The 15,469-nt window shown below is 44.8% G+C and overlaps 1 protein-coding gene and 1 pseudogene across 2 annotated transcripts in view; one reads left to right on the forward strand and one right to left on the reverse strand.

The window, feature by feature from the left end:
* The window catches only part of LOC147029491 (uncharacterized), a 210,977-nt pseudogene that overhangs the window by 192,868 nt on the left and 2,640 nt on the right, over window positions 1-15,469 (forward strand). Inside the window, exon 8 of the transcript XR_015055688.1 lies at window positions 11,407-12,545. The product of XR_015055688.1 is annotated as an uncharacterized LOC147029491 (transcript). The remainder of the gene's footprint in view (window positions 1-11,406; window positions 12,546-15,469) is intronic.
* The window catches only part of PHGDH (phosphoglycerate dehydrogenase), a 155,159-nt gene that overhangs the window by 40,091 nt on the left and 99,599 nt on the right, over window positions 1-15,469 (reverse strand). The window contains exon 9 of the mRNA XM_085871981.1: window positions 5,749-5,875. Coding sequence (XP_085728107.1) covers window positions 5,749-5,875 — 127 coding nt within the window. The remainder of the gene's footprint in view (window positions 1-5,748; window positions 5,876-15,469) is intronic.

A 15,469-nucleotide genomic window follows, 5' to 3' on the forward strand; every position in this document is an offset into this window, starting at 1 on the left:
CAATTTTGGGGTTTAGCAAACCAACTTTGCTAAGGAAGCTCTGCAAGACTGATGAAGCAGAGAGGGCAATGGACGTGTTTATGGACATCCGAGCTGAGAAAGGTGATATCATTAAAGCAGGCTGTGATCTTTTCATGCTCATGTTCCATGGGAAATCCTCCAAAGACTTGGAAGACTTGAGATTCGACATCTTCTGCAAGCGAGCTGCTACTGGGAGCATAAAACCTGAGAAACTTCCCCCGACAACAGGAGCTGCAGCACAGCACTCTCTCCGAGCTTACCTCCAGACGAGAGACTGGCTGATGCTGCAAAGTCCATCATTGGATGCCTGGGACTATGGATGGCAACTCACCGAGCAAGGATATGCACCAGTCCCTTCTACAGACCCCATTGCACCAGACTACCTCCTGACGTTTGCCAGTTGCAACTGTGTGGGGGACTGCAGCTCACTCAGGTGCTGCTGTAAAAAGCAAAGAGTCAAGTGTATCTCTGCTTGCGGCATCTGTCATGGTAACTCTTGCCTGAACATAAACCAGCTGGATGACAAGAGGAGCGAGGAAGATACTGGGGAGTTTGATGAATAAGGTTGTAAAAGCTGATGAAGCAACATTTCCATTGAGCACAGTTCTGTTAAAAATGTCAATAAAATACATTTTATATGATCAAGGAGTGTTTTTTTCTCAAAAATAATGGTTGGAATCAATTCAGCACCCCAAAAAACCCCTAGTTAGACATCCCACAAGTCAATATTGGCAAAAGTTAATTTTCGGATTTTTTCGCGCAGGCCCTCTGAGCACCCGAACTTTGATTGCCTCCCCAGAATTTTCCACAAGGATTTGGGTTTGCACTAATTGATAGGTGTTAGTAGACACCTAGATGAATACGTTAGTGAAGAGATTTTTTGGTAAGCAATTTTTTTCACAGATGGTCAATACAATTTGCTAAAATTCCCTAACTAAAGGTATATCGTGATAACTCTGCTCTGTGTCTGCTTTTGTAAGTGGTTTGTTTTATTGTCGCACCACACTTTTCTTTCCATCTCTGCTTGCACGCAACAATAAACTATTAATCGAGCCACATATTTTTCCTCGCCTGCCTGTAATAAATCCTTTTGGAGAAATGTTCCCAGCTCGTTTTTGTCTTTTCTTTCATTGATCCAGCATGGTCCGTATCCTAACCGAGCCGGGACTTTATTCCCAACGATCCGTTCTTTTAGCCGGTACGTCCTTCACAGTGTTGTTCGGCTGCATCTGATCTGGTAAAGTGATCTAGTTCGGACATGGCGTACTGAGGGCGTGTCCCCCGGTAATTAGATCACGTGATTATTTTTTAGGTAACCAGATAAACTAGATGGAGGACAAAGGTCAAGTGGTTGAATTATTGGCATTCACGGTCGGTTAGCGACCTGCTGCGTCATGGAATTATCCATGTGTGACGGCCTGCAATTCCAGGGAGTCTGGTGGGAACCCGAGATAGCTTCCCCCCCTCCCCCTCGTGGCCTTCTTCTCCTGCACTCATGAGGCTCCTCGCGGAAAGAATTTGGTGAGCAGGATCAGCGTCAGGAAAACGAGCCACATGTCCATACAGCCACAGCTGACGCTCACGGACTATGCAGGTAACAAATCTCATTTGAGTCTCTTTCAGCTCAGCAACTGCTTGTTGGACACAAAGTCTGACCAGAGATAGCCAATAATTCTCTGAATAGACCTGATTCCAAAGGAAGTGAGTCTCCGTCTCAGATCACTGGTCAGAGTCCAAATCTCATATCTGTAGAGAAAGACAGGAAGCACCAAGGATCGGAACTCGGACTTTCGTCCTCCTGCACAGGCACCGACAGCTACACACCCCATGATCCAGTGAATCCATGACTCTCCAGGCCCGACCCAGACGTCCATTGACCTCTGGCTCACAGCCAGCAGAGACATGAATATCACTGCCAAGGAAAGTGAATCTTTCCGTGACCTCAACATCCTTTTTTTTTTCCCCGTGATTTTAGTTTTGACCCAGGAAACCCGTAATCCCAGCGACTCAGACTCCTCATTCAGCACCTCGAGGGCCAGGCCGCAAAAAGGATATCCAGAGCCTTCGCAAAGATGACTGCATCGTCTGCGAAATCAAGACATCTTGACATTCCCAAACGATGCACCGCAACTTCATCTCTCCAACATCCTCTCCAGACTCCAGTCCATACAAGCACTGAAAACTGTGGAGGCCAGTACATACCCTTGACGAACTCCAGTAACAACTGGAAATAAGTCGGAGATGGTATCACCACATCTCGCAGCACTCAGTACCAGAGTATCGCTCAGACATCAGATTGATCAGTTTTGGTGACACCCCAAGCTGACCAATAATCCTCCAAAGGGCATCCAGATTCACTGAATCAAACGCTTTGCAGAGATCAGTATAGGCCACACACAGCCTATGCCAAAACGCTCGTCTGCATTCAGTGGAGACCCGAAGGGCAAGGATACGGTCAATTGTTGACCTCTTTTGGTGTAAATCCTGACTGCTCTGGGCGCTGGTGCTCAAGCAGATGGTGGCGATTCCTATCAAGAATTATCCAAGCAAAGAACTCGCCCAGCACTGAGAGCAGCGCCACCACTCGGTAGTTGTTGCAGTCCTGGCGATTACCCTTCCCTTTCCAGAGGAGGACAACAGGTCCCTCTTCAAGTCAGTTGGGATGATGCCTGTGTTCCAGGCTGAGCACAGAACTCCATGCAACGATATCAGTACAGTATTTCCACCAGCCTTGAGAAGTTCAACATGGATGCCACAGATCCCAGGAGCTTTATCCCATTTCAACCGGTTAACCGTAGCCTGTGTATCCACAAAATAAGGTGGATCACCGTTGATTGGAGGGTTGGCAATAGGGTAGTAACACCCCTGACATGCAACTCAACAGTTGGTGGATCAGCCTGGTTCAGCCACTCAAATTAACCAGCTTCACTTCGGACACCTCTGTCAAGAGCCCACCACCTCTACTATAAACGCAGTACACCGAGGCACGGGCTTGGAGGAATGCAATGCACGAATTCCCCTGTAAACAGGACGAGAATCACTTTACCACAGGTGATGCTTTACAAAACTCCTGGTGAGTTTGCACACCACAAACTCACCACAGGTGAGTTTGCAAACTCCTCAGCTACCCTCTCATCCTTCAGCTTTCCAACATCCAGCCACGGCTGGGATGGTACCATTCTCCTGGATTTAAGCTGCAACTTCAGAGTTGCCACCACAAGCCTGTGGTCATTATTGAGGTACTGAGCACTCTGGAAGATCCTGCAGTTCTGGATTATCCTTCAGTGACCATCAACGAGCACATGGTCAATCTCCTTTGCCACACCACCAGCAAAGGAATACCAAGTCAGCGATGAGCCTGTGGGCACTGAAACCATGAAATAGCCACCCCAAGTCCATGACTTCTTACAAAGTCAAGGAACTTAGTGCAATTCTGGTTCACAGTTCCATACCCATGGGTCCAAACACACGTCTCATAACCATCCCTATCAGTTCCAGTCAATGCATTGAAATTCCCCAAGACTAGAAGTGTATCTCACCTGGGGCAGCAATCAACCACAGACTCGAGCATGACATAGAATGTATCCTTCACGGTGAGATCACTCGCCTCAGTCGGAGCATAAACAGAGACCAGGGAAACGATACCCAAGGAGTGACGAATCCTTCGTCTCATAATACGCTCGTTGACCGGTGTTACTTCAATTATCATTGGAGTCAGCTTATTGGACACAGCTACAGCAACTCCTTGAGCATGGTAACCATCAGAGACGAGACCAATTGTAGGTGTAATCACCCGCCATGATCTCGCCGCAATCCGGTCTCTGAACCTCAGAGAGTGCTGCAATACCGATGTTCAAACGCTTGAGCTCAGATGATAACAGAGAGAGGTGACCATCCTCTCTTAGGGATAGGACATTCCAGGCACCCACCCGAAGGGACCGCCTCAGGTTAATCCAAGGAGACCGCCGTCTGGTGGACGACACCTCAGCATCACTCCGACACTCTCCCCCGCAATCTAACCCGGAAAGTTACCGGGCATGGTTTCCCTCCCTTCATCAAAGAGTGGGGGTCCCGAAGGATTTGCCCCAATCCAGTCATCCGGTGAGCTACCCAGGCAGCTGCACAGGAGGTACTCCCACAGAGTGGCTTTTCAATTTTCTTTACTGTATTATGTTTTGCAGAGTGAAGGGTTTTACGGTGGCCAGAGTGCAAATCCTGCCACAAACCTCCTAAAAACAAAAGTAACCCAACTGCAGGAGTACATCCGCAAACATAGTTGGGCACTAGATATGGATGGCCTTTGGCTCACAAGGAGCTCCTCTGCCCTTTGACAGGTTTTCTTTTTAATCTTGCTGGGTGTCCATTTCGATATACCCTCCTCACCAGGAAACTTGGTGGGGGAGATGGTTTTATCGCCGACAACCCGACCATGAAACAGGTTAGTACAGGTTTACATGAAACCTGCAGCAAATCACAGATATAATCTGGTCTGAACAGTAGTCACAGATCTTGCCTGACTTGTAGCAAGTCACCGATCTGATCTGGAGGTGTTGGAGGAGGAGGGAGGGGGGAGATAAAGCATAAAAATAGCAGAGGAAGCAAGACCAGAAAGTATGCGGGAAAAGATAGAGAGACCACCACTCTGTCTGCGATGGTGTCGTGATAGATCCATAGCCTCAGCTTCATCGTGGGAGATTCCAATAATCTTGAAGGCCTTGGTTTCCATGGAGTCAAGCTGTGTCAGGTGTGAGGCAGGGGAGCAAGCCCAGAGGGGAGAGCAGGACTCCATCAAACTAAGGATGAAGGCCATGCTTAACTAAACTTATTGAATGTTGAAAGTAAATGAGATTGTTCACAGACCATCTTCCCCTGCGCAGTGTTGAGAAAAAAAGGACATGGGTGGGGTCTGCAAGCAGCAAACTTGATTGCTCGAGATGATGTTAAATGCTGTAATATTTTGTCTAAGTACTGCTAGATGGAAGGTTTTTGAAAGAGTCAAAAAGGTGATTTGTGTTCTAGTTTTCAAGTATATAATTCAATTGAAATAAAATAAAGATTTTAAAGGTTGTAGAAATATTTTTTCCCCAGAAGTTTACCGCTGTTGATGCAGCGGCTTTTACATCACCTTATTTAACACGTCACATTGGTTCATCGCCCCTCAAACCTCAAAAATAAATTTTAAAATCTTTCCGTTTCCCAACTTTTCTTTTTTTCCTGAACAAAACACGATGACTAAATTGAGAGGTTAGATTTGTTTTTTTAAATGTAGTTGCTATTTCATATACTCCACTGTGTTTGGCAAAAAAAGCTCCCCCCCCCCCCCACTGAAAGAAAACATGCTGTAAGGATTATATATAAAACCAGTAACAACATAAAATGTTCCAATAAAAATAATTATAGCTGGAGCTCAAGCATGTTTTTTTACTGATATAATGTACTATCCAAAAGAAATTTTTAATATCCAAGCAGCTTTTTAAAGCATTGACATGAAGAGCAACAATCTGGAAACACCGTCATTGCCAAAGTAGTAGCCGAAACTCCCATAATCAAAGGAAGCGATGTGAAATTAAATAGCTAGATTTTAAATAAATTGTTATCCATCAATTTGATTTCTCAATATGGTGCAAAACCACTAAGCAATATCAGTCGATTCATTGGCTTTGTAACAGGTCAACCAGAATCGTGTCACAAACTGAAGGTGTGATGTGGAGCACAATTTGTACTTACCATAAGTCACAACTTGTACATTAGAACCTGCCAACAAGGCCCTGGATGCTGCTCCAAGGGCAATTCCAAGCCTCAGCCATGGTTGATATTCTGGGTTAAATGCTTTGGTAAGTTTTGAACAATTCACCTGAAACAAAAGCCACATCGGATAATTTTGCAAAGGACATTACTGAAAATGTGAACAACAGAAAATGTCAAGATTAAATGCGATTGTAAAATCTCAACTAATCTACTGATGATTACACCTAGTGGAAATAATCTCTCCCTATTTATACAGTTGTAAAGCCATTTGGAGAACAAAATGAATGATGGACTCTTCAGGGGGTACTCCCTTAATAGTAAATTAAATGTGGTATAGACCACTGGACTAAAGTTTAGCAACTTGTTTTCTTGATTGAAAACACCAGAAAATGTAGAGGAAACAAGAAGTCTCAATTGTAACCCATTTAAATGCTTTTAAGAGGTTGTCAAATTCCCCCCCCTCCTCCAAACCCTGCCCCCCCAACCCCTGCCCCCCCCAACCCCTGCCCAATTTTGCTTCTTATCCATCCCTTGCATTCTCCCCTACCCCACAACTTCACCCACACATCCCTTGTCGTCGTCTCCATTTATCTTATATTACGATCCTGCTGTTTGGCATCTTCCCCTTCGCTTTGTGCTATTCCTTTTGTTATGTTGTGTTGTTGGCGCACCTTGAGCGCCCTGCGGAAATTACAAGAGGTAAAGCTATATGTATGTAAACATGATAGTTCTACGTATTACATCAGAGTATCCCACATGAATAACTCAGAGCTGTGTTCGACATGGTGGCAGATGGGGCCAAAAACTATGTATAGCATGATATCTCTAAAAGTTGTGGATGACTTGTGACAAAATGAGGTGGAAGAGTTAGTTAAGTGACAAGAATAAGCCGATTTGATTTTGGTTAAGGTCCGGATTCACATCTGACCTATCAGTGGGATACAAAATTTAAACTGTTCAGCTTGGTGGAGGTACGCGCTGTACCGAGTGCCATTCTGTTTCGCCAAGTGTCACTGAGTGATTCTTTATTTGTCTGTTTGTGTGCAGGATATCTCAAAAAGTTGTGGACGGATTTGGATGAAATTTGGTGGGCAGGTTAGGTGTGTGACAAAGACGAAATGATTGGATTTTGGTGAAGATCCGGATTAGGATCTGGCTACAAAATGTTTTAAGTGATTCTTCACCATTGAGTGATGGGGCCAAAAATGATATACAGCACGATATCTCAAAAATGTACTCGTCCCGATATGTTCTCATGAATCAGGAATTACGTGGCAGAGGTATGTGCTCCTCTGAGTGCCCTTCAAGATTTAAAAGTGTATTCACTCTGTACTTCAGTTACACTTTCAGAATTGTCCTTCAGCATGACGAAATTCGCTTTATAAGAGTACACATGTGCTGAAACTTTTGCACAGCCACCCTAAGTGATCCTAAACACAATGTGGTGTCTCCATTTGCGTGGAACACCTCCACTCGACTTCTTGGGAGTTAACCTCCGACGGTCTCGTGTCACCCATTCGGCAGACTGAGTCCGTTCAAAACTATCACAAACACCATAATTCGCTCCGGATGGAGCGGGTATTCAATAAGAGCTGAAACTAGTCACTCAGTGTATCACTCCATGGTGCCAACCATGCACTGGCACATACCCTGCAAGGCCTAGGATTGCTCCCGTTGTTTCCATGGTGACAAGACAGAATCGACCCGAGGTAGTGGAGGTCCCTTAAAGCAAAACAGTCCCTTAATTACACCATCTTGTTCAAAATTGTATTGGGCCCGATATGTTCTCGTGGATCAGGCATTGCATGGCGGAGGTATGCGCTCTACCAAATGCCCTTCGAGTTTACTCTGTTTTATGGTGTTTATTGCTGCGTTTTTTTTGCATTGTACAGTTACTGTCTTCATTACACATGTATTGGAAGTCTATCAACTCCTTAACAAATGCAGCCCTCCTGCATGTGTAAATGATAATGCCCTCCTGCATGTGTAAATGAGTGTTTGTTAAGGGAACAAACATCAAAGGACTTCGCATGAAAAAAAAAAAATCAAGCTGGCCAACTTGAACCGGATCATTCCATTGAAGGGGGAAAGCTACTCTGTGACTCATGACAGCACAGGGAGGAGTGAAAAACAGCCAACTTAACATGTCTCACATTTACTCAAGAAAGATGTGGGATCTTAATGTCGATCAATTAATGCCAGCAGACGAGTCCCTAGATTAATGTCCTTTTGAGGATGGCACACTTTTTTGGTGAAGTACAAATGTGATTGTTTAAAGCCAGGTCAGAAATTGAACCCAGACTAAAAAGCTGATCGGTAATTGCACTAAATCTGCACAAACATGTTAGGCATTACTTGTCTGAGCCTCCTGCGTTTCATACTGCCAGTAACACTGCCTGTCAACAAAAAAATTGCTTCTCCTAGCTGTGTTCCTGGAAGCTTGCTATGTAACAGAATGTAATCGAATAAGTAAGCCGCTTCAACAAAACAAACAGAGTTGAACACTCACTGAGTAAACAACTTTGAAACTAAAACAAACAAACCCATTATGACGATGATGAAACTGCTGACATTTGCGACCACCATTCTCATTGCCTGCTTTCAGACACTGCCATTGATCACTGCATGACATGGAACGAGCTCTATCAAAATAGGTTTAAATAATCCAGCAGTGTGTTATTGAATAAACAGAAATAAACATGAACTAGAAAAAAGAATTTGACGCGAATGCGTCAATCGATATGCCTCAACCCATGTCAATGTCAACCCACTGTTATGTTTGATCTCAGTCTCAGTTAAAGGTCATGGGAGGGAGGAGGAGAGAGGGAGAGGGGGAGAAAGGGGGAAAAAGTAGAAGAGAGAAAACATCAGATGCTTCTAACTCAAGTTACATGAAAAATGATTTTCAAAGGGCACATGACCTTTGACCTTTTGAACCCAAATTCTAATCAGTTCATCTTTGCATCACAGTTCATACTTTTGCCAAGTTTGGTTGGAATCCCTTCAGTAGTTCACTAGTTATTGCGGAAACAAAAATCTGTTACGCATGCATGAACGCGCACACACCCCGACGGACGGACAACCTGGAAACATGATGCCTCCCTGCGCCTTTGTAATTAACACTAAAGATAAAGTACTGTTATGTTTGTGGGGGGGGGAGGAGGGGCGGGGTGAAAGGCAGAGTTCATTTCTTAGATTTAAGCTACAAACCTTCACTTAAGTTCACGTAGTTTTTGGACTTTTCTTCCCTGCATTAAGGACATGGAGATAGGGATTAGTCATCCTGTTTGTGTGCCAATAGGCCTTTCCAACCCTCTCCCTTCACAGCCTGGGCATTAGAGGAAGAAGTTCCAGCTCTACAACACGAATGCTCCCGCTTTGCGACAAGGCTACGTGCCATTGGACAGCACTACTTGGTCATGCAGCCAATGTCTTCCAGATTGGCACTGTCTAAATGGGCCAATAATTGTTTCAGATCAACACTGTGTGTGGGGTGCCATGTGATTGATTGGTGAACAGAGAAGTACTGACGTCAATGCCTCGATGGCGGGGCGAATGGATAGAGGCAGACTCTTGGTTGCCTGTTCAGTCTGAGAGACCCCTCCCAAGTCTTAGCTGAGGTACGGAGCTGGTGACTTGACCTGACTGAGTGAGTTGCAAGCATATTCGAGCTGAGACAAGCAAGGTGAGTCGTCAATGTGTATGCCATCCCTCAGATGGACATTAAATTGGTGTCCCGTCTGCCAACATTAGTTGATGGAGGTTAAAGATCCCACTTTGTCCTTCACGAGGCGTAGGCGAGCTATCGCTGGCACCGTGGCCAAATTTTTAATTCCTGCCCTAACCTACATCAGCGGCACAACCGTGTCCTCAGCCAATGATGCAACCCCACAGCCTTGTGCTGTTTACGAAAAAAAAAAGAGTTATTCCTCAAGCACATGTGCATGTCATTCCTTGTCATTTTCTCCCACAATCATTTCAGTACTTCAGTTTGATTCGTAATCCCTGAAAGATTAAATTGGGCTCAAGACCCTAGTTAATCACCGGCATGGTATTCCACTACATCCTGAGCTAATATCTGGCAAAAAAAAAAAACTGCTCGGTTCATCTTTGTTGAATTGAGCCTTAAACTCGTGTCATTCTTGGAGTAAATTTACAGTGTGCCCGGTCTCTATGTCAACTGCAGTTGTGGTTGCAGCCAAGTGTTTGATGTGGTCATGTGAGGGCTGTCCACGTGACAGTAATTAAAATTACTCAAACATTATAAAACTAAAATAGTGAAAAGAAAATCACAATTCATTGACATTGTTTATCAGATCGAATTTATAGGAATTGGTTGCTAAAAGTTTGAATTGTAGAGCTAGTGGTTTTCCATTTTCAAAAAGTCCAAATTGCATTTCAAAAAATATATTCCGTTTTGTGTTATAAATGGAAAAAGAAGCATTTATGTGTGCACTTGCATTGCAAGAAATGCAACTTTCTTCCAGTCTCCGCACCGAAAATCCACTCAGTGGTGATTTTTGCCATCAAGGTGGCACTAGTGGGGCAACTTAGCTCAATATAGCATAACAATTGTGCATTTTGTGAGGAAATCACCAAATTTGGCACACTAGTAGCCTATCATATTATGAACATATTTGGATATTGGGCCATCTCAAATTCAGCCGCTGATGGCTGTGGCAGCCAATTTTCAAAATGGCTGTCAGTGGTAACTGTTATGACACATATCTGCTTTACTGGAGAGGAATGCAGCTTCGTAGTGAAAGTTTATTTGCTAATAAAGGTCCAATAATGGTCAAAGAAAGTAACAATTTGATTTGGTTGAGAAAAAAAAGTGGACTAATTAGTCTTATTAAGACACAGATTCTGAATGAAAACCAATGATAAATATTCATAGCACTATTGGCTTGGCACATGGTAGTAGAAGTGGTGTGCTTGCATATTGACCCCGGAATCGCGCACGGTTGAGTTGCCAGCTAACACTTGTTGACTTGATTCATTGTTATTTTGTTCTGTGCTCATATAGTTCTCTATGCTATCCCATTGTTAAACGTAGTTCATCAAGTTGAGTTTGGTTTGCGGGGTGCAGTTTGGTCATAGGATTATCTCAGTCACGGATTACCGGGTTACGAGGTTCTGCATGTATTTCTGTTCTGCCTTCACGGCGCCAGTTCCAGTTTGCTACTGAGTGAGGAAGTTCTCTCTTCGTACCGGCGTGTTGGCGAGATATCTTTACCATGATAACTCGTTAGTTTTCAGGTTATCTTCGTTCGATTGACGGCAATGCCAAACCATTTGTAAGTAGTTTTCCATTCTAGTTTCCATTTTCATGGCTAAGCTAATTTGTTTTGGTCAGTTTGTTGAGGAACCCTTCCGTTTTCTGAAACTGCGTTTTTATTGACTCTTACAGTCAATCGCAACACATCTCAGCACATCGGCTCGAAGTAACCTAAATATGGATGAATTAGGTCGTATTGGGAATGAAGCCATGCAACTCAGATGATGGGTGTGAATTGTCTATGTGCCGTCACCAGCGTCTGTAGAAGATTGTACAAGTGGCAATAGTATTTATGACTATGGGCTCGGAGAAAACCGGTTTAATTCATAACGAATTTATCCTACATTGTGTCATTGCAGATCCTGATGGTGGTGGTTTCTGGTGAACAGAAGATACCTCGTGTAACATTGAACAACTTGACCATGTCCAAGAGCTTCCAATTGGTTGGCCTTGAGCATCCTGTCCCATCAACATCAACGCACCCAACTCAGACTAACTGGAAGCTGTGTATCATTTGCCAAGAGGACAAAGTAGAGTCTCTGACATGTCCTTCACAGTCCAAGCGAAAAGACTCTGGGCGTGGGTACAGTTCACTCGCAGCCAATTTGATCAGATTCAGTGAGCTTAGACAACTTCCAGGAACACTTCAGTTGGAAAGACTCAACAAAGGGTATGGCATTGAAGCGGCCATGGTTGCAAACATTTCTTTGTACCATCAAACATGCAAGCTCAAATATAACAATACAAAATTGCAAATGGCAGAAAAGCGAACACTCATGACAGAAGGAGAGTTCCATGACGTACCAGATGCGTGCAAACGCACCAGATTTCATTCAAGATCATCCAGTACAGAGAAGGCCCAAGAAGCCCAGTGTTTCTTCTGCAGACAACCTGCAGGAACCGATGGTGTTCACGAAGTTGCAACATTTCAAATGGACAGTAAAGTTCGAGACTGGGCAGCCATTCTTGAAGACACAGCTAACTGCTCGGCCGACTCGGTGCCGGGGACATGGTCGCCCATGACACCAAGTACCATAAAAAGTGCTTATCAGTGCTGCACAACCGTGTTAGAAAGGCCCCGTCTGAGGGACCCAAGTACAAAGACAAGGAGCGAGAAGTATCACGTATTGTCTTCGCTGAACTGGTCCTCTACATAGAAGAAGCTAGGCTAGATGAAGAGACAGCACCGGTGTTCAAGTTAGCTAATCTCGTAGAGCTCTATCAGTCCAGAATGGAACAGTTAGGGGTTAAGCTCGACACAAGGGTCCACTCCACATGACTGAAGCAGAGACTTCTTACCCAGTTCCCTGACATGCGCGCACACACAAAGGGGAGAGACGTCCTGCTGGTATTTGAAGAAGACGTTGGGGCTGCTCTCATCAAAGCCTGTGATCTAGACAGTGATAATGATGTGGTCCATTTTGCAGGTGCTGCACAGACCATGCGCCGCCACATGTTTGAAGAAGCTGAGCCCTTCAACGGATTCCCTGAAGGATGCCAAGGAGACAGGGTCGGATTTAGGGCAGGGCCCACAGGGCCATGGCCCGGGGCCCCGCACCTCCCAGGGGCCCCGCGCAAACGCAAAGATTACAAGAAATTCTGCTATTTCCCCCTTTTGTTTGTTTGTGAAAAAAATCTAGTTCGTTTATGTAAATGGTCAGTGAATCACGAAACAAATACTCAATATCCCTGTTAATTTGGCATCTGTTTGGTTATGTTTATCATTTATTTTACATCTTTGAACTTGCTTTTTTTCCTTTCCACTGATCATAAGAGCACAATCTTAAGGTCTACCACAGAAATAGATCACACGAAAAAAAGTGAGGGTTTTCCCAATCCCAGCAAGCTATGGCCGTCTCGATTTCATTTTTGCAAAATTACACGCCTGCCCTGAATCTATGTTTGCTATGTACTGCACAGGCGTACTGCTGGGGTGGTTATACTATAATTATGCAATTCAGGTTTACACACCGGATAATATTTTATTATATTTGTAAGGTGTGTCTCGGTGGCAGAGTGGCAAGGTTGCTGGCTGGTCACCTCTATGTGGATTCGGCGGAGTGGGTTCGAATCCGACCAGTGGCATATGTAAACCATGTGTCATGGCCGAGACACGGTGGTTTCCTCCGGGTTCTCCGGTTTCCTCCACCAGAGAGACACACCTCGCAATAATAATCTGAGCCGTGGAGAGATACTCGACAAGCCCTAGGCTTCTTATCAATCCACGTTAATATATCTCGATTATTATTATTAAGGTGTGTTAGGTGTCAACTGCTGAAATATTGCTTTCTATTGTAGGAACTGCCTTTGCGTGGACCTGGTTGAGCCATGGCGGAACGTGAACGTGATCGAGGAAGAAAATACCAGTCTGGTGCGGCCAAGCGGAAGGAAAGCATAGCAGCTGAAAGCGAACGGAACAAGCTACCCAAAATTACAAGTTGGCTTAAGAGTACAACAGCCACAGTCGGGTTATACAATGAACAGGATAACAACGCGAAGGGAAACATAGCTACGACTACGTCAGCATTATCTGCTGTTGGCCCTGCTCCTTGTTTCAGTGCTGCTGATGCTCGCGGTGATAAAAACTCAAACGATTCTGCTTCAGAATGTGGTTCAGAAGTCGACAACGAAACGGCTGAAGATTATGAAAAAGACATTGGCCTTTGGCCAGACCAGCTACCAGAGGAGTTCCGAAACTACTGGATCGAGAAGGGTAGTGCACAATGTCGTAATGTAGACAGTGACTACAAGAACTCCGCTGTTCGTGATGGAAATAAAACTCGTCATTGTACAAAAAATTTGTTCAGTAGAAAACACGTTATCTGGAGAAGAAATCGATCTCAGTTGGCTGTGCTATTCCGAAGAGACCGGCCGTCTGTTCTGTTTTATTTGCCGTCTGATGTCACCCGTGTCAGACACTAAAAGTCGGTTTACATCCGGGTTCCAAGATTGGAAACATGCTTGGGAGTCGATAGAGGGACACAGTAATTCAGATCAACATAAACAGGCAATGTCGAGCCTGGCCAGCAGAAAATCATTGCAAGGCCGCGTTAACGCTGGACGAGTTCGTCAGTACGAGTCAGAACAGCACTACTGGCACGAAGTGCTACGACGGTGCGTAGATGTCCTCATGTTTCTATGTGAACGTGGTCTGCCCATCCGAGGTGACGACAAGGTGATTGGTTCGGAAATTACCTGGGAGTGATGGAGCTTCTGAGCAAGTACGACACTTTCCTTGTGGCACATCTCCATAAACATGCCAATAAAGGGAGCGGTAACGTAAACTACCTCTCATTGACAGTCTGTAACGAACTAATCAATGTGTTGGGTAGAAAAGTTCTGAGTGCCATTGTAGCAGAAGTTCGGAGGGCCAAATATTACTCCATATCGGTGGACTCCACTCCGGACATGTCGCACACTGACCCGCTATGTGTAACCATCCGCTACGTGTTGCCAGAGGGGCCAGTAGAGCGTTTCTTGACATTCGTGCCCTTACTGAATCATACCGGAAAGGAGATCGCAGACGTCGTTCTTGATTTTCTCCAAACAAACAAAATTCCGATCTCTGACTGTTGTCGTAGAGTCAATCGTACGACAACGCCAGCAACATGTCTGGAAAATACCGCGGCATCCAGGCACACACACCTAAAAAGTCGTTGCGAATTCGCAGAGTTTGTTCCTTGCATGGCTCATTCTCTCAACCTCATCGGGATGTGTGCTGCTGAGTGCTGCACGGCTGCTGTGACTCTGGTATCGTTCAACGGCTGTATGTTTATCTTGTGAAGTCAACCTATCGTTGGCGCAAACATTGCGATGCACTGAAACACATGCCAGTCGTCAAGTGCTTGTCAGATACACAGTGGTCGGCCCGTGCAGATGCTGTAGAAGCACTGGCCAATGGATTCCAGAAAAATATCACGGTACTTGATAATCTTTCAATGGATGAACATCTAAACGCAGAGGCCAAAAATGAGGCATCTGCTATTCCGAAGGAATTGGAAAAACTTGACGGTGATTCTGCTAGTAACATGGCAGGAAATTCTAAAGAGGTTCAACGCGACAAGTCAGCAGTTACAGAAGCCGGGGCTCAATTTGAACATGGCAGTGAAACTACTCGAATCGCTGACAGAGTTCGTACAGGATCTATGGGAACGGTTCGACGACTTTGAACATATTGCTATTGATAAATGTGGTCACAGCGAGTATGAAGACGATCGGTGACGTGTTCGAAGGAGGAAGCGACATCATGATGAAGTAGACAGCGCCGATGACACCCAGTTACCGCCCAGAGGGAGATTCAGGACCACATCCTACATACCCATCATTGATTAGCTAACAACATCACTAGGAGATCGCCTCAAAACTTATGGAACACTCCGTCAACGTTTCTCATTCTTTTCAGAAATAACGACCATGCAGACG

This window comes from Eptatretus burgeri, chromosome 3, assembly GCF_056783735.1.
Source record: "Eptatretus burgeri isolate ZD-2024b chromosome 3, Ebu_testis_v1, whole genome shotgun sequence".
Classification (NCBI taxonomy): Eukaryota; Metazoa; Chordata; class Myxini; order Myxiniformes; family Myxinidae; genus Eptatretus; species Eptatretus burgeri.